Here is a 25,930-nt window from a genome sequence, read left to right as displayed (position 1 = left end):
GACTGATAAGCTTGTGTACACATATAAAAGTAGCAGAGTGGTAATGTGATACTGTGACTATAAAAATATAAAATTTACTTGTGCATCTTAATGATTTTTTTTGTTTTATTGTAATATAGAGAAATGTTTTCAAAATGTACATGTTTTTGATGCATGTTCAAAATGTATAGTAAATAAAATTATATTTGCATGCTACAATTTTTTGTCTTAGTTTATTTGATAAATCAGAAATTGCTTTATTAGAATGTTCAAGCTATAACTAATTGAGAAGTCTGTAACATTGTTTATGCCTTTATATTACATAGCTTTTTGTAACATTTTTATTTAGTATTGCTTTTTATTTTCCATATACCATGTTGTTACTGTTGGAAACCTTACTTTATACTAACATTCCATTCCATTTCAATAAATAGGTTTCATACTTATTTATAAAAATATGGTATACCACAATATTTTATTTTCCAGAGTTTATTGTGATCACTGAACTTTTTGTTAAGAAAAAATGATTGAGTCACAAGCTAAATTACAAACAGTTGAAATTCATGAATCATTGTCTGGAATTAATACAGTTATCAGAATTGTTCACTTTTGATTGAGGAGAGTTTAAAAGGGTGGTTACAAGCCTAAAAGATGGGCGATTTTGTATTCAGAGTCAATAAGATTTGAAAGAAATCCAAAAACGTGAATATGTACTGTTAAAAAATAGCCAAATGTTTCTTGTAGGTTACCAAATGTAAAAAATAGTATTTAGTTCCTACTATACAGATCATCCATAAATTTGATTAAAAAATCAAATTAATAATTTTCATTGTAAAACTAGCTTTGGAGCTTTCAGAGGCTTTGGCAAAATTCATGTTCAAAACGTGTACCAAAAACATCCAAAATTATGTATTTATGAGACCAAATGCACACATTTTCCTCAAAAAGCTTGATAACCCTATATCTGCTGTTATTCTGTAAAGTATTGATGTTTGCAATAAGGAAAGGGGCAATTAGTAAAGATCGAAGTAAAAAGACATTTTGCATTGCTTAAGCTACTTTGTATTAAACTACATTCTACTTAAATCACAGGAACATTTTCATAATACATTGAAGAGACTAGAATGTTTTAATCACACAAAACGAGGTAACGAAAAAATACTAGGCATGCCATCTATGGCATGTTCTCAATTTCCACGAAAAAAAATCTGAAGTAGTATAAAAAATAATAACTGGTAGAATATTGATATATGTATATCGAGATTTGTGCTTGACCAAAAAGCTTGAATATATAAAGGTGAAAATTTATTAGTATACTTAAATCATAGAAAGTATGGAAACTGTAACAAAAGGTTTTGAAAACTCATGGGTAGTAAATTACATAAAAATCCCCTTACAGTTTCCTGACTACCCAGAAATAATCATGCAACATTTAAGTATAAGCTATAAATACTCCAAACAAAATCAATCCAATTTTAGTTGAACTATTAAATTAGTTTTTAACAAATAAAAAATTATTGTACTGTGCTTCAATATTATATACAGTCTATTATTTCGCCAATGCACTTGAATTAATTTCGACTATACATTATTGACTGTATAATAAGAACGAACCCACATTTCGAAAGTGTACCATAATTAATCGGTCATACGATCTTGCTTCAAAACGAATTACTCATTATAAAGTTATTTCGTCTGGTCGATTCCAACAGAAAGCAAAAGCAATCGTTAAACGGTATACCTGCTTGATCGCTGAATGTTGGCATTTTACAATTGTTAATTGCATTAACCCATTTTCTAAATTACATATAAAAATAATGTTGTATAAAATATTGCAATAAATATTAAACGCTAAAAAAATTAAAGAGAAAGTAGTGAGTATCACAAAAAATAAATTGTTACGAAGTCCTACTTTAGATGATAAGCAGATTTAGCTGATCTAGGGGGTAGAGGTCGATTTGTAGCCCTAGATAAAAGAATTGATGGTGTTAATTAACATTTTACCTTGAAACACCATTATATTTATACTCACTTTAAGCTATTGACATCGACAAGGCTTCTTAAGGCTTGCTTATACTTGCCTTCCTGCTCTAACTTTGAAGCGGACATTCTGGACACCGCATGTGGCGCCATTTTTATGGTAACGTGGCTATTCTCCATTTCTTTTTTAATAACATCATTGACTAGAGCTTTAACCTGGGGACAAATGGCAGGGGGCGTATAATCCTGTGTGGTTCTTAAAGGCATGTCCAATTTTAGGTCCAGTACGTTTTCGCCCTATTTTCGTTTCCTTCTTAATAACAACATATTGACGTATATTACATGTATAAAAACTTACTCGATATCTCGGGTTGGTTTGTCCTTGTTGGATGGCGTAGTCTGATATGGGGCGTCGATAGTTGTGCGCTATGGGTCGTTCGGAAGGCGGCATTCTAGTTGGTTCTTTTCTGATTATCCAGTTATCTAAATTCTCATCAAACTGGGCTAGACTTATTATTCTACTGCGTTCTTCTGACGGTACAAAATTGTCGATAACAAGAAACGACTGTCTTAGATTCCTGTGAATAAAATTTAAAATATTCAAATTATATTTTTGTTTTCAAACAAAACATATTTTCTTATATTGCAATTGCACTGTTTAATTTTTTTTGTAAAACATGTCTATTATCTAACATCAGATGTGGTTTAAAACTGATATCACCTCATATCAGTCGTGACTTGTCTGAGAAGCGCTTCAATTATGGAGATGTCAAAAATGAATCAATTCGTAGATAGCCCTAAAAGATACATCGTTCTTTTGAGATGGAATTCGTAAACTGCCTGAAAGATGGGAAAAAGTAGCGGCTATCCATGGACAGTACTTTAAATAAAATACAATGTGTCGATTTTGTGCATTGGTGTGATAGTTTTAGTCAGTGTGGAGGTAGTCCGTGAATAAAATGTTTCATTCTAACGCTTCTTAAGTCTTTTGTTTTGATTTGGGAATTGAAGACTAATGATAAACCAACACACACATTTTAATCATCTTTTATATTTCACTTCACTGTGATTTTCTGTTACTATTTGGAAATGCGGCACCCATTATAAAAAACTTATCGTGTCTTTTATAATGGGTGCTAAAACGTCTAAATAAAATTTAATTCAATCACAAACTTTATTAAGGCCCACTGCTTCCAACCAATAAAAAACTGTTCCTCAAACACTGTTCACCCGAATTTCATAAACTCACAGATAAAAACATATGTTTTGCATGGTTAATTAGATTTTTCTAATCTCTGTAGTTTTGGCTTAACCCTCGTATTAGTATGCTAATAATGACAGGTGCAATGTATTGTCATCATAGCTTTCTTGTTCAATAACCTTGTAATAATCTCATTACATGTTATCAGGTTAAAAGATCATTAAATAAATACTGATTATAATCCTTATATTTACAATTATATTGCGTCAAGATTCCAAAATAGGAAAACAAAACATTATATTGTCTTGTCATTGTTTGTCTGAAGGGGTATGACCGCTGGTATTTATTTTTGGAAGTTTTAAGACAAGTCAGTGAACTCAGGTAGCATGAAATCTTAAAATGTTAAAAGTTGAAACATAACGGTGTTAGTAGAATAACTAAATGTATTGATGTACTTACATTGCCGCATCATCGTTGGCACTTTCAATTTCTTGTCTATCTTTCAGGTACACTTCATGATTATCTTTTACTTCCTGCCTGATTGATTGTAACTTGTTGTTCAATCTCTTCAACTTATCTCGTTTGAAATCCACCTGCTGCTGTAAGCTGGCAAATACTTGCTTCAGTTCGGTACACGTTTCTTCTTCTAGTTCGATCCTCTGTTGCATTTCGACTTCTCGTTTCTAAAAGTGAACAAGAATCAAACATTGTTCACTATACCTCGATAAAGAGCAAAACTATTACAAGTCTTAACTGAGTTTTTAAAATATTGTTTTCCAGTTCTAAACCTGTAATTTTCAGCTTCATTTCAATCTCTTTCATATACATTTCCTGTCTGAGGAGATTTAGGTAATCCCTCATCTTTAAAATGTTATTTAATATTAAGCTTGTATTATCTGTGACGTCTGATAACATTTTCACTTGAATTAAGGCTTTGCCAATATGTACACAATATATTTAAGGTATTGGCTTAGAATAATAATTGGATATATGCTATATGATAAAACGTCAAAATAGTTTTTTAGCCGATATGTAAATATACACTTTTTTACTGAATTTGTTCATAAATTTTAAATAGCTCGTAGTGTGCAATGCCCAAAATATTTTCGATGTGAACAAGTGTTGCTGCAAAACTCATATGTACATGTTTTAGATGAATATATCTGTGAATTTATTTTGGAAACATATGAAACTGTTTGTTTAATAACTCTATTACTTATGTACGGTTGCCATCTTATCGCATTTTAAATTTAGAAAACATGATTGTTTAGTTGCTTTTGGTTAATGTAGATATAGTATATCTAAGATTAATCCTAAATGTATTATATTTGTAACCGCAAAATTTCAGCTTTGTTGACATCATGAACAAAACCACATGACATTTTTCTGGAACTATGTGATAAAGTTCGTCATCACATAACATTCACTTGATAAATTCGAATATTTTCATTTAAGAGATTTGTTTGAAACCTACTTTTCTTTCGGCTATTTCAGCTTTTTGTTGTTCTAACTTTAATTCGTTCTCATTGACGCTATCTACAATGTCCTTGCCTCCGTGTACCATTTGTTTTTCCAAATTTTTTAACTTTTTCGCTAACTCGTCTACTTCCATCTTCCCCAATTCCAACTGTTTCTCTTTTTCTGTATCATCAACTTCCTCGTCGTCGGTTTCTTCTAATTCGTCCAGACTGGTCAGAAGAAATACATTAAAATCATAACAGTTGTATAATCTTACTTTCTTACTTATTCAAATCGATTCCGTTACTCTTCTCACTGATCAAGGTTTTCAGTCGTTCGATTTCTTGCTGTAGCATGAGCAGTTTTCCATCTTTGATGTCCTCGTTCTTGGTTGGCTTATTCTTAATGGATTTCGCCCGATAAGCATACCTAAGGGTGATGATGGTTTCGTCGTAATTGAGGCTGGCAGGTCCAACGTTGGCGATCATGATGGTTTTACTGTTGCCACCGAGAGAGTCTTGAAGCAATCTAGTAAGCTTTGAATCCCTATAGGGGATATGTGCAGAATTCTCCGCCAGGGCGTAAATAACATTTCCTGAAAACAATATAACAAATTTTAGATAATAAAAAATACTGTAGTGTAATAATTCAGTTGTCATCAAGAACAACTTATTAAAATTTGATGACTTAAAATAATTAGTAATAATTATTAGATGCATGATTTATAGAAAGTACCAAGCAGATGGTGAAAGTTTAATGGTTGAACAAATAGAAACGGCTTTATTTTTTCAATTTAATGATGTTCAATTTAATAGTCTAACTATAGAATGTCCGAGTATTTAAAATAAATACGGACTGTGGATTTATATTGCACTTTATTATGCTTTTTTTCACTAGACGGCCTATTCAGATATTTTGATAAAATGAAGGGCTACTCGATCAGATAGTGTGACATTGGAACATTAGAAGGGCCAATGTTTGATAAATATGGCAATCTAGATGTTATCAGTTTCAACTCTTCATGTTTGAACATTTTGTATTATTTTCTCAACTGTATTGGAATAACCTGTTCAACACTACATATTTTTATCGATGTTCTATAGCACTAGCTGCATCTTAACAGTATTTCCCTTTGAATTCAACTTCCCGTAAATGTTTTGTTGGCTCGTAATTTGGCATAATCGACTGAATATAAAATTTTTATATTTCAGCAACAAATTAGATAACAAAAAGTAAAGCATGACGCCAGAAGTTTAATACTATAGCTAAAAAGTGTCTTCTTTTCTTTACTTCTTTTCGTTACAATAAAATTGTTTTGAAGTAAAATAAAGTTTTTTTGTTTTTAAACCTTATACACTTCATATCTTAAATATCCGTTTAAAAAAATTCACAGCTCTAGTGTACCCTAGCATCTAATATAATATACATATATATCATGATCGGTATGTTCAATAGTGTACATAAATATAGAACATCCCTAATTTTTTGGCGTTAATACCGATATTTTTAACTCTTTCATCTGAGTCTAATATTCAGGAAATTTCGTAAGGATATGCTTTGGTATCGGATATATACCATACAAGTAACAATAAACATAGTATACAATAAACATAAACCGAAATGATAACTCAAGTAAACATGGACATCCAAACAGACGGCTTTATTTAATCACGTGGTTATTTATTTTATTTATTACTTGCACCGAGTAAGATATGAGATAATGAGATGAAGCTACGTCGCGTTTTACTTTTATTTCGGAGCGCTTTCATTTGTTATTACTACTTACCTAATGACGACAATGCCTTATTAATCTTCGTAGCCTCCTTCAATCTCTCTCCCGTGGCTCCGGTCTTCGATTGGCGCTCGCTTCCGGCCAAGTCCACTAAGTTCAATTTTCCGACCTTCATCGATTTCGACTGGCCTTCCACCATTTCTATGACAATCTATAAGAGAAAAGGATCTACAGTTGTGATAAAAACGATAATAAATGTTGAACACTTCCTCACTTGAAATATCGCATGAGACCTGGAACTATGTTCGTTCATATTTGTCGCGCCTGTCGTTCGATTAATGTTTCCGGTTCTCATGGCCTTAAGCATGTCTCTCGCACTCTGACAATTTTGAGAATGCAGATTTGTGACTACAACTCCTTCCCCGGGCATTTCTCTAAGTTCATGGCTCTTTGTGCTTTTTACTTTTAATAAGTCTCTACGATTTAATTTTATTTTTAGTTTGTTTCATAATTTGTGTATGTTATGCATTACCTAATTTCTTCCATATAAATTTCCATATATCTGACACTGACTAAGAACTCTACCCCTGTTTTGCGAGATATGTGGGCCCATATTTGATCAAATGCTCTTGGTATTACACCAATGTCGTCATCTTCGCCTCCTACATCGAAAAAAAAAACATTTTTGATACATGTTCCTACAAATCGTTGCATAATTCATTATAATGTATTATATTAGACTTAAAATACGACTCGGTTATTCCGTATTCGCATTATAAGAGGCAGTGGGTTGAGTCGATGGACCAGTAAGAGATCATGTGCCAAATCGGTCATAGCGTAATAACATTATATCACAAGCGAGGTTAAATGAATAATTCCATTAATAAGGATGACTAAGCGGAATAACAAAAAAACAGTGTGGAAGATCAAGAAAGCCATTTAATAAGTGAAAGTACTTCATTCATTTGTTTTGAGTTGAAACTTGACCTTTAATTGTTTTATGCATCGATCGATCGTTAGTTACATAAATAAAATATACAATTAAATACCAACAATAAACATAAATGGTAGACCAATAATGTGTCCAGTAAATAAAATTCTAAAAATGATTTAAAATTAAAATTCTAATAAAACTTGTTAAATAATTTAATTAATTCGGGGTAATTATTTGACTCATCACACAATATGTTACAACAGAAGTACATAGGTAAAACAGAAATAAATTGTCTTTTGAAAATTGTACAATTTCTATCTTGAAATTTTAAATATTCCAGATATGGTAAAGTGCACTATAGTATAATACTGTATATATATATATATATATATATATATATATATATATATATATATATATATATATATATATATATATATATATATATGTATGTATGTATATATAATCTTATCTATGTGATAAGCTAATAATAATCCAAATAAACAGAATTATAAAATTACATTCTATTTGTTACAAGGCAACATTTACAATATTGCAGCAAGAAAAGAAATCTATAAAACCTGTGTTAACTGATGCATTAAATTAATAAGAATTTTTACTGAGCTATAACAGTTTTTTTTGTAGATTGTTACCTTCCATTGTATAGGTTTTGCCTGTGCCTGTTTGGCCATAGGCAAAAACACAGCCATTATAACCTTCAAGTACAGAGGACACCAAAGGGCGAATGGTTTCATCATACAGGGCTTGTTGTGTCGATCTAAAAATATTTTTTCTATTACAATATATGTTAATCAAAAATAACTTTAATCCTACTCTGATAGAGTGTGGAATAAATTAGATATAAATCATCCTGTACAACCTAAAACATGTATGTTTCTAGCAAGCCTTAATCAATCAGTATCTCCATACAAAGAGGTGTTACCCAAATTGAACAGGAAACATTACCTGTTGTGTTTATTTAATATGTCTCTACTGTTTATTTTCAAGGATCCTCCTTGATTAAAACATAATCAAATAGAATAAATAGCAATTTGAAGTTGCTTACAGGGTTATTAACTAATTCAAGATAAAAAATATATAATTAAAATGTACAACTTTTAAATTTTTTGGGATTGTATATATATTTTTTTAAATTCAGGTATATTATGTTAACAAATTAGCTATTTTTGAATAAAATAGAAAATAAATTTCTACAGCATTATAAACAATTCATACCAAAATTTAATAAATATTAAACAACAATATACTTTGAATAAAATATAAATTTAAACTTTTACTTTTACATAAAATTAAATTAAGAAATGATTTACTTACTTTTCATCATACACAGAGTCATAAGTGAATATTTTACTTCTTTCATTATCACTTTTTGCTTTTGGATTTTCAACTTCAATCACACCTCTATTTGAATATATTCTAACTACACTTGTATGCTGCTGTTCTATTTCTTTAAGGCTTAAAGGCCTACACCTAACGATAACCTGCACTGATTCATTATTACCCAGTCTCTAAAATTTCCAAAAGACACTTTTTTGTGGTATAATTCACACATTATAAATGTACATTATCTTTGAAAATATTAAAAGGGTTTCAAGTGTTTATACTCACATCTGCACTATTAGATTCACCCGTCTCTGAGATCATTTTTATTTCTGGCGTCCAAAAAGTTATATAACACTATTTAAAATATATTAAAAGCTTAGTTTCTCTCGTATCATTGATAAAATGCTCATTGAAGCTATTGATTTTTGGAGTGCGCCTTCCAATTTAAATTATTATGATCATTTGCCCATTGTTATCTCTTTTAAGGGCATCTTTTGTCAAATATTAAAAGTTATCGATAAAATTATAGATTTCTGTTGCTGAACGAATGCTGTCTCATTTAGGTAATATATTATTTTGTCGAAATACTAACTATTTCATGACTTTTATGCTCATAAAAAATATAGGGAATTGATAAAATGTTGACAGTTGTCATTGCAATTTGATGGTTGACGTTTGAACATTTTGCTAAAGAATAATCTATTTCAATAAAAAGAACATTCAAAGGTAATGCAATTGTATAAGAGTAATTATTTATTATAATCGTTTATTTATTTATATATACTAACATTTATGGATGTTTGAGTACTGTTAAATTACCTGAATCTTCGGTTTGTACCAGTGAGATTTGTTCACATTTTTTAGATCAGTCGTCAGCATTTCATATGCTTTTTAGTCGAAACTACTGATAACTATATGTTTTTAAAATACATATAATCTTCATAATCTTTATAATAAGCGATTTAACGTAGTGTGTAGCGGATTATATTATTTAAATGAATCATTTGACCTTCTCAATTATGTGTATCCTGTATCATTTCAACTCTATTGTAAATTTTATTTTACATACCGTACATATAAAACTAAACTAAACGTCTCCGTAAGAGTCAGGAATTATTTGATGTTGTTTGCCTTTCTCTGTAGATGTCTGGTTCTGGGCACAAGCATCGTTATAAGAATACCGCCTTGGATAGTGTTGAATTAAGGAGGCGGAGAGAAGAGGAAGGTATACAACTTAGAAAACAAAAAAGAGATCAACAACTTAGCAAAAGACGTAATGTGAATGTTAACCAGGTAGTGCCTGAAGATGATCCATTACAGGTATATATATTTTTACCTCAGCTAAATTATGACTAATTCTTTATATAATTATTTTAAAGAATGAAGGAGATATGTCATCTTCTGTTATATCTGGCATTTCACAAGATATGGTACAGGATTTGTACAGTTCTGATACTGAATTGCAATTATTAGCTACTCAGAAGTTTAGAAAATTGCTAAGCAGAGAGCCAAATCCACCTATCGATGAAGTTATTCATACGGGTATTGTGCCCCGTTTTGTTGAATTTTTGCAAAATACAACCAACTGTACCCTTCAAGTAACTAGAGCAATATCATTATATATTATTTTATATTATTCAATTTACTCTTAGTTTGAAGCAGCTTGGGCCTTAACAAATATTGCTTCTGGAACATCACAACAAACTCGGATGGTGATTGAAGCTGGTGCTGTACCAATTTTTATTGCTCTCTTAAGCAGTCAGTACGAAGATGTTCAGGTTTATTTACTATTACTATAATATAATACCTTCTCTTTACTCATTGTATTGCATAAATAATTTTAGGAACAAGCTGTATGGGCATTAGGAAATATTGCTGGTGATTCCCCAGACTGTCGGGATCATGTCTTGGACTCTGGAATATTAGTTCCTTTACTTCAGTAATTTTTATTTTAATAAGTGCTTTACTTTGAGTGACTTTTGTTATTATAGATTATTAGCAAATTCCTCACGTATTACCATGGTAAGAAATGCAGTATGGGCCCTTTCAAACTTGTGCAGAGGAAAAAATCCACCACCACAATTTGCCAAAGTGTCTCCGTGTTTGCCTATATTAGCTCGCTTGTTGTTTCATACTGATCCAGATGTTTTATCGGATGCTTGTTGGGCCTTAAGTTATTTGTCTGATGGACCAAATGAGAAAATACAAGTACAGATAAATTAATTATTTTTAGTACTTTTGTATTTACAATTATTTATTTATTTTTCAGGCTGTTATTGATGCTGGGGTTTGTAGAAGATTGGTGGAACATTTAATGGCTCCTCAACCAAATGTTGTATCAGCAGCTTTAAGAGCAGTAGGAAATATTGTTACTGGTGATGATGTTCAGACTCAGGTCATTTTAAATTGTACTGCTTTACCATGCTTACTACACCTGCTTTCTTCCTCCAAAGAGACTGCTAGAAAGGAAGCTTGCTGGACTATTAGCAATATAACTGCAGGAAATAGATCCCAAATACAAGTATATATTATTCAAGTATATCTGCAATTCTTACAGTTTATGAATGTTTATGTCTCATGCAGGCTGTCATTGATGCAAACATTTTCCCAGTTTTGATTGAAATCTTGAGTAATGCTGAGTTCAAGACACGAAAAGAAGCTGCCTGGGCAATTACAAATGCGACTAGTGGAGGAACTCCTGATCAAATACGGTTGTATTTACTATTTTTAGCGGTCAACTTATTTTATTTGCGTGTATTTTCTGTAACAGATATTTAGTGAATCAAGGCTGCATTAATCCTATGTGTAATTTATTAACTGTGATGGATCCCAAAATTGTGCAGGTTGCTCTCAATGGTTTGGAGAATATATTGAGACTAGGTGAACAAGAAGCTAAAGCACATTCTGGCAATAATCCTTATGCAGTTATGATTGAAGAGTGTTACGGTAAGCAATTTATATTGTTTTGTATACGTCTTTCTATAATTTATAGGTATTGTTATTATCACTCTTTAAATTACTAAATTGTTTCAATAACTTTTTTATGTAGCCACAAGAAAAATTTTCAGATGATATAATTCCAAATTTTTTAAATTTATTAATATGTTATTACTAACTTGAAACTAGTTACTTATCTAGGAACATCCATTGGCCCTTAATCTTTGATAAACTAAAAGTTAGTAACACATTGCAGTGTTTATACCGTATAGTACACTGTTCTACTCAATTTCACAAGATCACATGATTTAGTTCAGTACGCATCCTAGTTCAGTGTTGCAGCACTACTTTGCTGTTAATATGGAAGTGCAGTATTTCCTCATCTTTTGATTGTGAGTCTCTTAATTTCCTCTATGACAGTTCGAATCCGAAAGTCTCGCTATAAATTATTGTTTTATAGTATATGGGTGCATCCGCAATATTTCTCAGAGCTTCATTCTGAAATATTTATGTTGAAACATACTAATTCTCGTATATATTTCATCGCCTGTCCCCATCCAAATCAGAAGCTCTAATAACGCGTGTGGATCTATATAATCAACTTCTTTTTATATACAACCTGTATATGTATATTCCAAATAGTTCATATATAGGTATATATGTGATTATGAATTGTAAGGTTGTTTTCCGCTTAACTAGTAGTATGTAATAAATAAATGTTATAAAATGAATGTATTAAAAGAATTAGCATTAAGTGTTATGATAATAGGACGAGAAGATAATAGAATTGAAATAGAATAAAAGTAATAATATGACAGACACAAAACGTTAACATACAATGTGATTAATATATGCTTTGATGAAAATGTATAATAGTGGATGTGTTGATTAGTATTCCAATAGAGATTACATCTTTTGGCTAGACTTACACTCTTCAAAACAGACAAAAACGAAACTAGCTAGAATGCAGAACATTCTAGCATGGTTTGAATGGAGCAAAAGATTTGACCAGAAGTGATAGTGAAGAAAATATAAATATCTGTATTCCATTGAAAAATATATTTCAACCACTAATAAAAAGTGACGTTTAACTTGTTTGGAATCCCGCTTTGGAATGGCAAACAAGCTTTGTTATTTCTTCATGAAAATTTGAATTGAAATACGTTTTAAGTTCTTTAATAATAATAATGGAAAGATGCAGATAAAAATCTCTGATTAGCTTCATTTTATTATTTATTTTGTATCATGGAACGTATCTTCTGTAATTCCATATAATTTAACATATTCACCTTTACTATCTTCGCACCCTTTTGTACATGAAAGTAATTAGGGTGAATTAAAAAAAAAACAAAAATTTAAAAAGGTACGACAGTAGGCTAGATTAAAGAATCACAAAAATATTGATTTGTAATAATAATATACTAGAGATAGTGTTAAAAATACATTTATTTTAAAATTGAATGTGGGATTACATAGTTTTTACCAGAATTAACAGCACAAAATTCAAAATTCGCCATATTAAGCCAAATACAAATCAGAAGAGCTACGAAACATTGACGTCACTTTCCGTTTCCTAACCATTCAAGGGCTTGACTTTTCAGGGCGTTTAGATCTTATTTGGATTACTTATGCCGTATTTCACAATTAAAAATTATTTATCAAGGCCACATATCACCAGATCATAAAAAGGCAATCCCAAAAGGCTACGGAATTTCCTCCACGTTGTACCCGCTACTATGTCGCAGGAGTAAAATTTGGCAAATTAATTTATTACTGCTGTTCTGTTAAACTTGGATTACTATACAAGCAAGGCGAGTATGGGATTCATACATCAGTATGTATTTCCCAAATTAAAATAAAACTAAATAACTTATACTAAAGTTAAGAATACACTTATACATCATAAAAGCGGATTAATTTATGGTACCCGAAGACCGAGAAACGGTTTCGGGGCGTGAGACCCCTATGCGAGTTTTTACTGCCGTGTACACAGTAGTGGGAACTTTCCACGGTGGAAACCCATGACAATGTAGAGGACTGTTTGAAGAGATACCGTAAGAACGGCGAAATACAAAATGTACCATATTTTTGAAGAAACAACAAACCATACTTGTGATTGCGGGATCATAAACCGGTGTTACCTCGAATTGGAATCCAACCATAAAAAATTATTTGAGGGGGGCCATAAACCTTTTCTGGTCACAAAGAAAAAAGGCTAGCATACCTGGGGGGATCTCCGATGGGTAAAGCCAGCGGTAATCTGTTTCACTCTCGCCGCCTTGGCAACCGGATGGCGGGGTCATAAACCGGTGTTGCCTCGAATTGGAATCCAACCATAAAAATTATTTGAGGGAGGCCATAAACCTTTTCTGGTCACAAAGAAAAAAGGCTAGCATACCTGGGGGGGTCTCCGATGGGTAAAGCCAGCGGTAACCTGTTTCACTCTCGCCGCCTTGGCAACCGGATGGCGGGATCATAAAGCGGTGTTGCCTCGAATTCGAAGACAACCATAAAAAATTATTTGAGGGAGGCCATAAACCTTTTCTGGTCACAAAGAAAAAAGGCTAGCATACCTGTGGGGTCTCCGATGGGTAAAGCCCGCGGTAATCTGTTTCACTCTCGCCGCCTTGACAACCGGCCTGTTGGAAATTGTTACATGAGAGGCCGGATTTCGAAGTAGGAGAAATTGGTCGTGGATTATTTAATTATTGTTTTGCTCGGGATGAAACTAGAATTAAATCAAAAGCTGATTTCGAAAAAGCAAATATCTTGTAAGCAAAGAAAACAATCGATTCCTTATTATTCTCGAATTTTGTTAATGTATGTTGGGATGAGAATATGTCGGGTTTTTCGTTCACAGCTGTATATACATTCCGTTAAAGCGGACGCGTTAATTTGTTTTCTCTGCAAAAAAATGTAAAATATAATTTTAGGTTACCTTACAATTCTTAATCGTTTTTTATCCAAACTTGTGATAACTCTTAAACTAATAATTCCAACTATACGGGAATAATCGAAAGTACTTAAATTGCAATTAAAATCGAAAGTACTTAAATTGCAATTAAAATCGAAAGTAAAATAAAGATCATACGAAATCCTAAATAAGACTGCTTAAAATTAAATAGGTTCAGTTTCTGTTACAAAATCGTTTCAAATATAAAATTTAAGGATTAGCGAACACTCACTATCCTTCATATTGTTTTATAAACTTTAAAAGAACCGTTAGCGCCAGCGAGATTCGATCATAGTACGCTATTGTCTGCGAGCCAAATCCAGCTAGCACAGCTACACTTTGGGTTTGATTATATATTTTATCACCGACCATTCCTGGTTGCTTGATTTAGGCCATTTTCGTTTTATTACAATATATTTATTTGTAGCGCATTTTACACAAAAATATTAGACCTAAAAATTCTTTCTCGGTATAAGCTTTAACCGTGCCAAATTTCACGCATGGATGTTCCCCGTTTTCTTCAAAAACGAAGACTTTCGCTGAGCCGATTAATATGTAGAAGATTATCTTGTTACTGTATTAACTCATAACCACTTTTACAGGATTGGACAAGATAGAATTCCTTCAATCCCACGAAAATACGGAGATTTACCAGAAATCGTTTGACATAATCGAACATTACTTTGGAGCCGAGGAAGAAGATACTAACATAACTCCTGCGATAGACGCTAATCATGACCAGTACCAATTCAGTTCCGACCAGTCTGTCCCGATGGGAGGATTTCAATTCTAGGACTGCTTAGACTAAACAATTGTTAACCTTTTAAATTATTACTATAAACTCCGTCAGAATTTTTCTGAAAAGGTGTAGAATATTACGCCATCACCTGTACTTTTGTTTTGCTTTTAAGAAGACCGATGGATTTTGGCCAACTTCAAGCCATCTTTTGCGAAAACACCCTTGTTCAGTACATTTTTCAAACTACTTATTGGAATTTAGATCAGAATTGTTGATATATTAAAGCCAGATTGACTTACCACTGATTGAAAGAATATATATCTTAGATATGATTTAGGCTATATCATGATGCAAGAGTTTTACTGGTCTTTAAATTCCTGGCTTTATATGAGTTTTTAATGGATCATATATCAACACAAAGAGGAAAAAAATATCAGAATTGGGTGTTAACGATAGAATTTTATACATGTGTATGTATGCTTGTCTAAGTTTAATGGGACTGCTTATTTTAATAATCCCTATCCGTTAATAATTTAATGTACTTTAAACACAAACGTTTTAGTCAGTTTTATACATATTTATTGAAGATGTTTTAAAATGTTTTTAAGGTACATTATTATCGGTTAAGTCGACGTCTATACACTTTAATAAATATGTATTTACTTAAATGTTATAACGCTCTCGATGTAAAAGTCATGCTGAATGTCTCATTGAATTCGGCTTTTAGTTTATTAAAGTGGTATAGTGAAGCCATAAAAGATTTATAGTTAAGAAGTTTTTTTTATCCAAAAAGAGTGTTTTATTAGGTTGGTGCAATTATTACCTTAAAAAAATTGAGTTTTCTTTAGTCTTTAATATATCCACTGGTTGTTGTACATACATGTGTAAAATTCATTAACAGTTTGTATAATATAGTTGATAGTTTGTAATATAAAACAAAAACTAGTTTCATTTTTTTAGTTCTTTTAAATAGTCTAATAAGATATTAAAGAATAAAATTTGTTTTTGATTTGTTTTTATTCTTTATATGGAATTGACGACATACACCAAGAAAAAGAAATTAAGCCTACAACTTGAGAGATTGATTGATTTTATATTTGGCATCTTGAATTACCCTCTGTTTTAAGCTATTTGTATGTGTTTAACTTAACATTGTTTCACTAAACTTATGAAAATAAACTTTCGAATATAACAAATAAAATTAATATAAATTAATATGTTTTTTAATAAGTTGCTGCTAAATATATTTTTTTATATTGTGGATATCACTTGCTGTTAATAATATATAAAGAGTCAACAAACAAAACAGAAAAATATTCTCTATTTTGCCCTACAAATACTGATATTTTTCATTTCTTTAAAATCCCGAAATAATCGTATATTATTGTTGTAACAACCAACAACAAGTATTAATTATTCTCTATACGTTTTGTGAATATCAACAATGCTTTTTTTTACAACAAAATATAAGATATAAATGTCTCTTTATTTTGTTACATTATAATTGATATTAGTTCTATTCCCCGCACATTCTACTAATAATTAGTGTATATATCAATTGCCTATATATTATAAATATATAATCCTGTAATACAAGAAGTGGCAGATAATTACAAACTTCAGAGTAGTAATACACTCTTAAAAAATATCAAAATTTGTTTATATCAAATTATATACATAAAAGAAATAATCCGATAAGTCAAAGTTAATAAAATCGCTATATTTCGATAATATATAATATGATCGAATATTATCCTAGGGTTTAATTTTTGAAGGTGTTGGTTGCATTGCATTACACTTCTCAAAAAATAATTTAAATTAATCTAGTGCTTAATCTAGAAAAAATTCGTTTATTTATCAACTGTTTTATTAATTACGATTCCCTACATTACAATTTTATTAAATAATGTTTCTGTATGCCAGATTATTTTAATTGTTGATTACTTAGTTTCAATTTTCGCGCCTATTTTCTGTTGGTACCACTGCCGGAACAGTCGACGTTTACCGAGCTCATAACTGACACCAACGTCAAAATTCTGCTCATTTTCTTTTCGTGAAATATGGCTTCAGGTTAGTTGATCATTTATTCTTTCCTTGTATAAAAATGTATTTTATTATTATACATATTCCTTTTTGTCTATATAGAGTTAAAAATCAACACTTAAGATTTTGTAGTGAAAGACTACGTTTTATTTTCATTTTATACACAATTAAGTCGAAAATTTCTCCTCGTGTCATATTAACCACACACTAATATGTGTTTTTTTATAATTATTAGGTAAAAAGGGTAAGAAGATTAAAGGAAAGACTCTTGCATTGACTGATTTCCTGCAAGAGACAACCGGAAGTTTACCTTCCCAGCCAATTAGGAAATCAACTGCAAGTTGGGCTGAAGAAGTGGACAGCGCAGGTAAAGTGTTCATATATTATATAGAGTATTTTCAATTAAGTATTTTGTATTGTAATCTAGAAAATTGTTTAAGCATATTGAAAGTCTTATGTTTCTGGTTCAAGGATAACTTCTCTTTTTTAATATTTACTATGATGATTATATGGTGATGAATTTGAAGAGTCGGTATGTAGGTCTGTGGCAATCTCGCACCTGGAGCTTACAAACAGTGTACTTGTTACACTTTATGCAACGGGAAGGTCTGAGACAGGCACTTACTCTCTAGCAGGGAGCTTGCTTAACTAGCAAGGCAAGGGAACCAGAAATTTGCTAACTCAGCACCAAAGCCTAGGATTGCTTTATAGCATAGGTGTTGTGTTTGGGTTAGTTGGAAGCCCTTGTAGCCAGCAATTTTAGTTTAATCTGCGAGTTAATAGTTCAGTAGCTATTAAAACTCAATTCAGACTAGTCTGCTACAGGCCTCCACTTGACTTCATTCTTTCTCAGCCATTCTGATAATGAGACTTCAATGGTTTTTCTTGATATATTATGTATTTATGAATGAAAAGTAATATTTCTTTTTATTTTGAAGATTTGAGTAGCACATTTATCAATGTGGTTTTACCTACTGCTCCAAAAGCATCACGGGATTATGATGACATTGCGAGCAAGGTTCCTAAGGAACCACCATTTATTGCTTATTTATCAAATTTACCTTACGACATAGATGAGGATGAAATAGCAACATTTTTTAAAAATATGAGGGTAAGTAAGATGTTTTATTTAAAAATATATTAGTGCAGCAGCTAAGTAGATATTTTAAATAAAATTCTTTTATAGATATCTAATATGAGGATTCCAAAGAATGACCGTCCTGGAGACTCTCATAAATTAAAGGGGTACGGGTATGTTGAATTTGAGGACCGCGAAAGTTTAATGAATGCATTGATCATACCGGATATGGTAAGTTACAGTTTTTACATCCCATATTAAAGATTTTCGTGATAATACTGTGGTAAAACTGAGTAGTGCTTTTCAAGTCTCAAACTAAATTTTCAATGATTTTTTTGGTAAAACCATAATTTACTGGCGAACTTCTGGATTTTCTGAGTGAAAGTGGATTTTCTGATTGAAGTGATTTTTACAAGGTTTTTTGAATCCCTCTTTGTATCATTAAGGAAAATTTGCAGGATATTATTTTCTACACTTCCTAGCCAATTTTAGCTTTTACCAAACTAATGGTTTTATTAATGTTGGAATAGCTTAAGTTGAAGAATTCCACCGAACACTTTGCATTATCTTCCTTGGCGTCAACGCGGGTCTGAAACCGTTTGTGTCACTAAATGGGGTTTCGACGATCTTTTCTGCATATTATTTATAGTATGCTCTTCACTTTTACTTTGTTCCTTTCATATCCATTATGTAACTAAGCCGCTGACTGTATGAGCTTCAATTTTGACAACAAAATTTCTGGAGTTGAAACTAACAAACTAGTTCTGACACTAAACTTTACTAAAGAACTTATATGATATCATAGAATAGATAGATTTGGAATGCGATCTTCTCTGTAGAAAGTTGTGGTTAAGTTTTGTTCGTCTAAATAATACCTGGGGGTACGACAAGCGGCTTTATTTACTACAGGAGGAAATCATTTGTATAAAACAATTTCAAAACAGCAATATCTAATCTGACAACTGATTATATAAATTTTTTCTAATTGTACATTATTATTATCTTAAATATAAAGTAAAGAAACTATAATTTAAAAAAAATCATTTGTCCAAAATTAAAAATGGTACTTAAATACATTATTTGAATTTACCCAATATAGTAATTACATGTTGCAATTTTGATTGTGAATCGTCCTTTTAATTATTTTACTTTCGCTTTTTACGCTTTTTATTCTTTCTTTTTTCTTTTATTTTTAAAGAATCCTTTTATATTTCTATAGGTACTTAATTGGATACTATCATACATATGCTGTATTATATATAGCTATGCAAAATTTGCAATTTTTGTCCTTTCTATCTTTTTCATCTACCAGAACAAGCGATACTAATTTTTATTTTTCATATGACCTTACCTTTACTAACGATGTACACAATTAATCATTTAAAAAAATATTACTATTTGTTGACATAACCAAATGAGAAATTACGTTAAATTTGTTTTTGTGGATACATTTACCAATAAATAAAAAACAAACTTAAATATTTTTTGGTACAGACAATTATTTGGTTAATCTGAAATGCAAAGAACAAATTCCTAGAGTTCATAAAAGATTTCCTTAAGCTTATCATGGTTTACTTTTCAAAATTATTTATACACTACAACAGAATCCTTTAGAAGATAATTCATTTTATTTGATCTTATGATTTTGCATTTAAAAATATATTTACCTTAAATGTAACAAAAGTAACGTCATATATAGCCATATATTAAGAAAAACAGAAATGACTCCGACATATAAACATATAAAAAAGACACAAGCGATTCAAATGGCGAAGAAAAATATCCACAAGTTTAAAAAATATCTATATATCGCACATATTAGGCACATTATTTGTTTTTTCGTTTTTACTGAGCAAAACTTCAATTTATAGACCTTAAAAAATAGAAGAATTAGGATCGAAGTTGCAACAAATACCGAGAACGACAGACGTAGAGGGGGACCTGGCGGACGAATGGGAATTAGTGATAGACTTGGTAGTACTGACACTAGTGGTGATTGGCGGTCGACGAATCGTCCAGAGCCAGTTGAAGATCGCAGAGGCTTTAATAGAGACAATATGCGTGACGGTGGAGGGTAAGTTACTATTTTTTTTTTAAACATCTGAAATATTACTTGGGATTTTTCTTTTGCAAGCTTTAAGGATAGGGAGGGCGGTTTCACTAGGGACTTCACGAGGGATCGTGATAGTACAATTACAAGGAACCGCGATCAAGATAACACATCCTGGCGCGATGACCGACAGAATAGAGATTCAGGTTTTTCCAGACCAAGTTACAGGGATGATAGAGGTGGCTTTAGACGATTCGACGATAAAGACGACAGAAATGGTTTTCATAGAGGTGGGAGTAGAGTGGAGAGAGATAAGGAAGACTCTGAACAACCAAATTGTAATTATATTTTTTGTAATATTTGAACTTTTCTTTATATGTACGTCAATTTGCTTTGTTACAGCCGAGCCGAGACAGAGGCCAAAACTCAAATTAGCTCCTCGAACGAAACCAATCCAACAACAACCAGTTACAGAAGCTCCAAAGCCAGTGGGGTCTGCATCCATTTTCGGTAATGCAAAACCTGTAGATACTACAGAAAGAGATCGAGAGATTGAGGAAAAATTGCGGCAGCAACAAGAACGACTCGTGGGTGAAAACAAAGATAAGAAAGTAGAGCATAAGGATAGGAGTGGTGATAACAGTACAGAAAGAAAACCAGTAAGTATATTTCTGCAAATTCAAATATATGAAGATTAAATAATAAAAGTAAAGTTTAGTAATAGTATAGTGAAAGTTAGTTGGTTCTGTATATTTATTTGACTTTTCACTTGAATTGGTTTAGATAATATCTCCTATCTTCTTAATAGTAATATCTTGTTAAACATGGTATTCCATTCATCTCCTATTTTGACACATCTTCAGCTTATGTAGGGTCATGGTTTCCATTTTGTATCCTGGTTCTTGTAAATGTTCCAGTTAAGTTGTCATGTCAATGGTTCTCTGAGACTAATAAGATATTTTTAAAATTTTGGATTGTCATTGCATCTATTTTTCATTGACAGATACAATACTGGAAAAAAAATCTTTTTCTTGACTACCAATGAAATAATAATTATGAACCGATGTGGACCAGTTTTTTTTGCAATTTTGAGCAGTCCACTTTACAACATAAATAAATCAATAATGACATAAAGGTGTTAAGGGTAGTAAGTCATTAGCATCATAATACTAAAATTACTATTAAAATATGTCATGGATAAACATTAGTTTCTGAGCCTACTACATGTATAGTACAGGGTTTTTCCCTAGATTACATAGAAATCGGATAAAGTGTGCATTGTATGAGGTATGGAATATAGCCCATTCAGATGTCCTTAACAGCTTTTTTCAAAAGCGCGGATCAAAGTTGTCCCATTTTCAATCACTAATCTATTAAGGGCATCACTCCATTACAGACTTGTTGGTGTACGTCTACAACTTGTCCTATGTCAAATTCCATGATGATCGTGAATTTCACGTGTATCAATGACCTGATGAACGTCATAAGGGTCGATATTGTTCTATATAGGGAAATTTGTTGTTGAATGTGATTTTTCACCTAAAGTTCCTAGTGGACATTCATTTTAAAACAATACCACACATACAGTGTAGTTTGGACTTATTTATTAATTGGGTATCTTGATCAAATTTACAACAACTGAATACAAAGCAGGTTAAATCTATATAAGTCATTTTTTATACAATATGATGAAGCATAACACATTTATTCTGACACCTCTACAGAATATATCATTGGTGATTGTGGAGACCTGACATAATATGTTGTTTATATTAGTAGGAAATCTTATTTACAATAAATACTTACTTGATTGATTTTACTTAGATGGAAAGGGCAAGACCAACAGCTCGGCCAGATAACAAGGATCGAGATAGACCTGAGGATCGCGAGGCGAGGTCAGAAGACAGAAAGGGTGGTAAGTAAAGTATTGTTGTACTGCTAAAATCAATCTATAAGAAGACTGGTTTGTTTAAGTTTAGAAATGGTATGAACATATTCATAGTTTTTTTACCATGGCCCAGACTGAATTGAATGAATTTTGCAAACTGTAAACTTAAACTTTCTTGTCTTCATTATGATTCGATCAGTCACTTTTAGTATTTTAAGGCATTTTATAGATAGATAAATAATATTATATATATTATTTATATTTTTATGTATACATATAGTTTTGATATTTTTGTGCACTGAATACTTTTCAGGCGAGTTTCATTTGTATCAATTTAGATTTTTATACAAGAAGCGTATGAAAACTTATATTTTTCATTTTAATAAACTATTGGTTGTTATCGTGAGTTGTTTTATTTGTAAATAATCATTATTATGTGCACCATGTTGTTAGCCCGCTATATATGTTGTCTTCGACAGTTTATTATAGGAATGACGGTGTTATTGATTGGTTAATATTGTATGTTTTTGCTGTTGTTTACTTGTATAGTTCTTTCCATGTATCAGTTTATGATGTAGGTCACTACAAGATTGCAAGACTTGGGAGTGATTCTTCATTAAGTTTACTCCTCACTATCAATAAATATGTTGTTTTAATATTGTAATGAGTTTTATTTTCATACTCGCACATAGCGTAAAAGTTGACCAAATAACCCAAGTTTGGTAATCTTAAATAGTTTCACTTTATTTAGTCCTTTGGATCATTCATTCCAATATTCACTTTTAATCGCTTACAATGTAGAAACTTGCTAAAGTCGTAGCATATAAGTATTGGCCATGGAATGTGTTGTGACAATAATTAGCTATTTATTTCATAGTAAAGTATAAACTATGTGGTTTAGTATAAATCTTATATAATATCATTTCTCTGTTTATATGGTAAACTTTGTTATTCCAGACGACGATCAACAGCGATCCCCGCCATCCAAAAACGATAACAGGTCACCAGATGACAGAAGGAAATTAGAGAAGCCACCCAAAAGGGAAGAAAAACGGTCAGTAAATATTTATTGGAGCCTGGTTCAGTAATTACCTTTATATGGCTCAATCTGAATTTTAAGTAAGGTAATCTAGTTAAATATACCACACAGCTGGTCATTAAATTGTCTCTAATATTGAATTATAACATACGCCTTAAAGGTCTCAGAATCAATTGGACGTTTTTAAAAATTTTTATAAAAAAGAAAGTATCCCTAGAATTTTATGGCCTCATTCACTATTTAGATTTTCCATATACCAATGGTTTTGCTGTAACAGCAAGGATATGCTATGATACTATGTTTTATCAGTTTTACGTCCATTAATATGATTTTGAAATGATAAATGCCCTGGATCATCTAGTTGAAATAGTTCGGCAAACCCGAACTTTAATTTTTGCAAAAAAAGTTTGTCATCTCATTCGCGAATTAATTAAATCACATGGTAAAACTAAGAAAAATTTTGAAACTAATTTTTTTATTCGGGTTGTTTTACAGGTGATTATAGCTGACATCCCCGACGGCGGTTTTTCCTAGAACATAAATAAATATAAATTTAACTTGTTTCTCGTCTGTCCCCTAGATCAGCGTTTCCTAGCGCCCGCGAATCCCTAAAAAATCTAGCACAATTTCAAGGCGCCCCTTAATAAAAGCGCATGAATAAATATAGGACAATTTATTTTAGCATCGAAAAAAATACATTTTTGTACAACTAAAAATACTATATTAACGTGTAGATTGGTGCTGCTTTTTTACATATTTAGGTTGATGTTTTTATTCAGTTGTAATCTCAAATCGGATTCCAATCATAGTCTATTTCAGTATTTGTTTTTGATGAATACAAGAGCAAGAGCTGGGCTTTATCTATTAATTCAGTTATTGTTATTAAAGGTTTATAAATTCGGATTAACATTCAGCTGTGGCTTTTTCATGAAGAAATTACCAAGTTCATTTGCTATTCCGAAACAGTCATATTTTTCAGTCTTTCAAGTTAAAGGCCTCCTTTTGAGTGGTGGTGGTGATGAGTGCCTTCGATGGACTGAGGATTTAATCCTATTCGTTTAGCATTAATAGTTCAATATTTCTTAATATTATTTTTTTGCATTTATTCATTGTGCTCAGAAGGATATTAAAGGTTGAAGCATAATTCGAATTAGTCACTCTGTTTGGCATTTGAACGGCAACGTCATATTAGTTGAAATTGTACTAATTTTTAATTACAGTATATGATATCCATGACAATTGTAGTAAACTAAAATCCCTCCGTAGCCCGTTCCTCTATTTTCAAAACAATGTAGATATGCATGTAGGTGTATTACTTTAATAAAATATTAAATTGCACAAATTATGTGGCAATTAAATTCAATCTTCGCACTACTTTCGTCGCTATGTTTGATTTAAGTAACACTGAACGATTGCATTGAAAAAGCAGACAATAATTCTTCACCGTCACGATCATTCGTTCCTAGATCACTTCTAAAATCACAATTTCCGCCTAGTTGCCAAAGAGGCAGACGCTTTAACCAACTAAGCTACGACTCCGTTTAAATATTTCAAAAGTCAATATCGTGTAACGCAATAGTATACTGCAAGAAAATTATATTTCTTTAAAAATAAAATTAGAAAGCCAACTTTCTTTATACTTATATTTTCATTTTATATTAACAATTATGTCATTTTGCAATAAAACAGCATTGTCCAAATTGTTATTATAAATACTTACTGTATTATATATAATTTGTATAAAACAACCCAAATAAGTCAATAAAGGTTATAATATTGCAGGATAGGTGCATAAAATTTCAATATAATAGTATATATAATTGTAGTATTCAATTTATTTTTAGTGAAATGTTTAAAAAAGTTAAAAAAATCAAATGTATTATTAATTATAAGTAATAAACACATTTCTCAGGGTAAATAAATACCACATTTTTCCAATAATAAATTTGAATTTTATCAATAATTTTCGTCGAAGATAGTTGCTTATTTAGTTATGTCCAAAGAACACTATATATCACAATTCAGTGTCTACTTTTAACTGTACATAAGATGTGTTTTTAGCCCTTGATCATGTATACCCATATACAATAATAATCATTTATTAAAAAATTTACCAATGGTTTAATTAAAATAGGTTCTTTTTTTTTTTCAGGGATAAATCCGAAAAGGAGTTGCCGAAAATCCACGACCCGGAACCGCCCATTTTCCAAGCGAAAAATAAATTCGCTTTATTGCATGAGGACGAGGGTTTCTAGCGGTGTGTGGCGGGATTTTTAAATTAAATAAATGTATTATAAGTTGTATATCAAGATGAAAGGATATCCGCTGGTTAAATATTATAATAATAAGCAATTAAACAAGCCACATTTTACATATTTATTAATTTTTAGAATATATTATTTGTTTCAAATCAAATCGATCTTTGTGTATAATTTTTTTTGTTAACTTTTAAACCCTGTAATTGTTTCAAAATATATATTTATTTCGGTATTGAATGTCTATTATTTCACTTTTTCACCTTTTGTAAAATTAAGTCTGTAGCATTCATGAAGTCTTGGAATATTTGTGATGGTTG

The 25,930-nt window shown here is 31.2% G+C and overlaps 3 protein-coding genes across 6 annotated transcripts; 2 read left to right on the top strand and 1 right to left on the bottom strand.

Annotated features, from left to right (window-relative positions):
- Nucleotides 1-1,018: 1,018 nt before the first annotated feature.
- Nucleotides 1,019-9,522, bottom strand: LOC143189990 (kinesin-like protein Klp68D). 3 transcript variants are annotated; one of them, XM_076394031.1, is made up of 12 exons: nucleotides 9,448-9,522; nucleotides 8,620-8,813; nucleotides 7,938-8,062; nucleotides 6,883-7,012; nucleotides 6,625-6,826; nucleotides 6,405-6,561; nucleotides 4,904-5,213; nucleotides 4,635-4,848; nucleotides 3,620-3,843; nucleotides 2,318-2,537; nucleotides 2,012-2,256; nucleotides 1,019-1,945 (listed from the first exon to the last, which is right to left on the bottom strand). In XM_076394031.1, the coding sequence occupies exons 1-12, from the start codon at nucleotides 9,505-9,507 to the stop codon at nucleotides 1,888-1,890; spliced, it is 2,139 nt and encodes a 712-aa protein (XP_076250146.1). In that variant the 5' UTR covers nucleotides 9,508-9,522; the 3' UTR covers nucleotides 1,019-1,887. The 3 variants fall into 3 exon arrangements, with proteins under 3 accessions (XP_076250146.1, XP_076250147.1, XP_076250148.1); XM_076394032.1 differs by lacking the exon at nucleotides 9,448-9,522 and adding an exon at nucleotides 8,914-9,081; XM_076394033.1 differs by lacking the exon at nucleotides 9,448-9,522 and adding an exon at nucleotides 8,914-9,043 and having other exon boundaries at nucleotides 8,620-8,832.
- On the top strand, nucleotides 9,255-16,266 carry Kap-alpha1 (karyopherin alpha1). Its single transcript, XM_076394035.1, has 10 exons — nucleotides 9,255-9,354; nucleotides 9,772-9,948; nucleotides 10,008-10,226; nucleotides 10,281-10,406; nucleotides 10,473-10,567; nucleotides 10,620-10,836; nucleotides 10,898-11,149; nucleotides 11,212-11,339; nucleotides 11,399-11,574; nucleotides 15,121-16,266. The coding sequence occupies exons 2-10, from the start codon at nucleotides 9,772-9,774 to the stop codon at nucleotides 15,309-15,311; spliced, it is 1,581 nt and encodes a 526-aa protein (XP_076250150.1). The 5' UTR covers nucleotides 9,255-9,354; the 3' UTR covers nucleotides 15,312-16,266.
- Nucleotides 16,267-17,238: 972 nt separating this feature from the next.
- Nucleotides 17,239-25,845, top strand: LOC143189994 (eukaryotic translation initiation factor 4B). 2 transcript variants are annotated; one of them, XM_076394037.1, is made up of 10 exons: nucleotides 17,239-17,327; nucleotides 17,536-17,667; nucleotides 18,239-18,411; nucleotides 18,487-18,609; nucleotides 20,250-20,452; nucleotides 20,513-20,766; nucleotides 20,831-21,087; nucleotides 22,253-22,343; nucleotides 23,274-23,370; nucleotides 25,508-25,845. In XM_076394037.1, the coding sequence occupies exons 1-10, from the start codon at nucleotides 17,318-17,320 to the stop codon at nucleotides 25,608-25,610; spliced, it is 1,443 nt and encodes a 480-aa protein (XP_076250152.1). In that variant the 5' UTR covers nucleotides 17,239-17,317; the 3' UTR covers nucleotides 25,611-25,845. The 2 variants fall into 2 exon arrangements, with proteins under 2 accessions (XP_076250152.1, XP_076250153.1); XM_076394038.1 differs by having other exon boundaries at nucleotides 23,274-23,440; nucleotides 25,508-25,726.
- The last annotated feature ends 85 nt before the right edge of the window (nucleotides 25,846-25,930 follow it).

The sequence above is a fragment of the Rhynchophorus ferrugineus genome, unplaced genomic scaffold, assembly GCF_030347505.1.
Source record: "Rhynchophorus ferrugineus isolate W39M unplaced genomic scaffold, kcgeb_rfMv2 rfM2, whole genome shotgun sequence".
Lineage (NCBI taxonomy): Eukaryota > Metazoa > Arthropoda > Insecta > Coleoptera > Curculionidae > Rhynchophorus > Rhynchophorus ferrugineus.
This window is presented reverse-complemented; position numbering and strand designations above follow the sequence as displayed.

Coding starts and splice junctions, on each gene's coding strand:
- LOC143189990 (XM_076394031.1), bottom strand. CDS start 9,507: ATGCTGACGACTGATCTAAAAAATGTGAACAAATCTCACTGGTACAAA. Junction 6,562..6,624: donor GGTCTCATGCGATATTTCAA/GTGAGGAAGTGT, acceptor TTTCTCTTATAG/ATTGTCATAGAAATGGTGGA. Junction 3,844..4,634: donor CTGAAATAGCCGAAAGAAAA/GTAGGTTTCAAA, acceptor GTTCACTTTTAG/AAACGAGAAGTCGAAATGCA.
- LOC143189994 (XM_076394037.1), top strand. Junction 20,453..20,512: donor AATATGCGTGACGGTGGAGG/GTAAGTTACTAT, acceptor TTCTTTTGCAAG/CTTTAAGGATAGGGAGGGCG. Junction 21,088..22,252: donor ACAGTACAGAAAGAAAACCA/GTAAGTATATTT, acceptor GATTTTACTTAG/ATGGAAAGGGCAAGACCAAC.
- Kap-alpha1 (XM_076394035.1), top strand. CDS start 9,772: ATGTCTGGTTCTGGGCACAAGCATCGTTATAAGAATACCGCCTTGGAT. Junction 10,837..10,897: donor GACCAAATGAGAAAATACAA/GTACAGATAAAT, acceptor TTTATTTTTCAG/GCTGTTATTGATGCTGGGGT. Junction 11,150..11,211: donor GAAATAGATCCCAAATACAA/GTATATATTATT, acceptor TGTCTCATGCAG/GCTGTCATTGATGCAAACAT.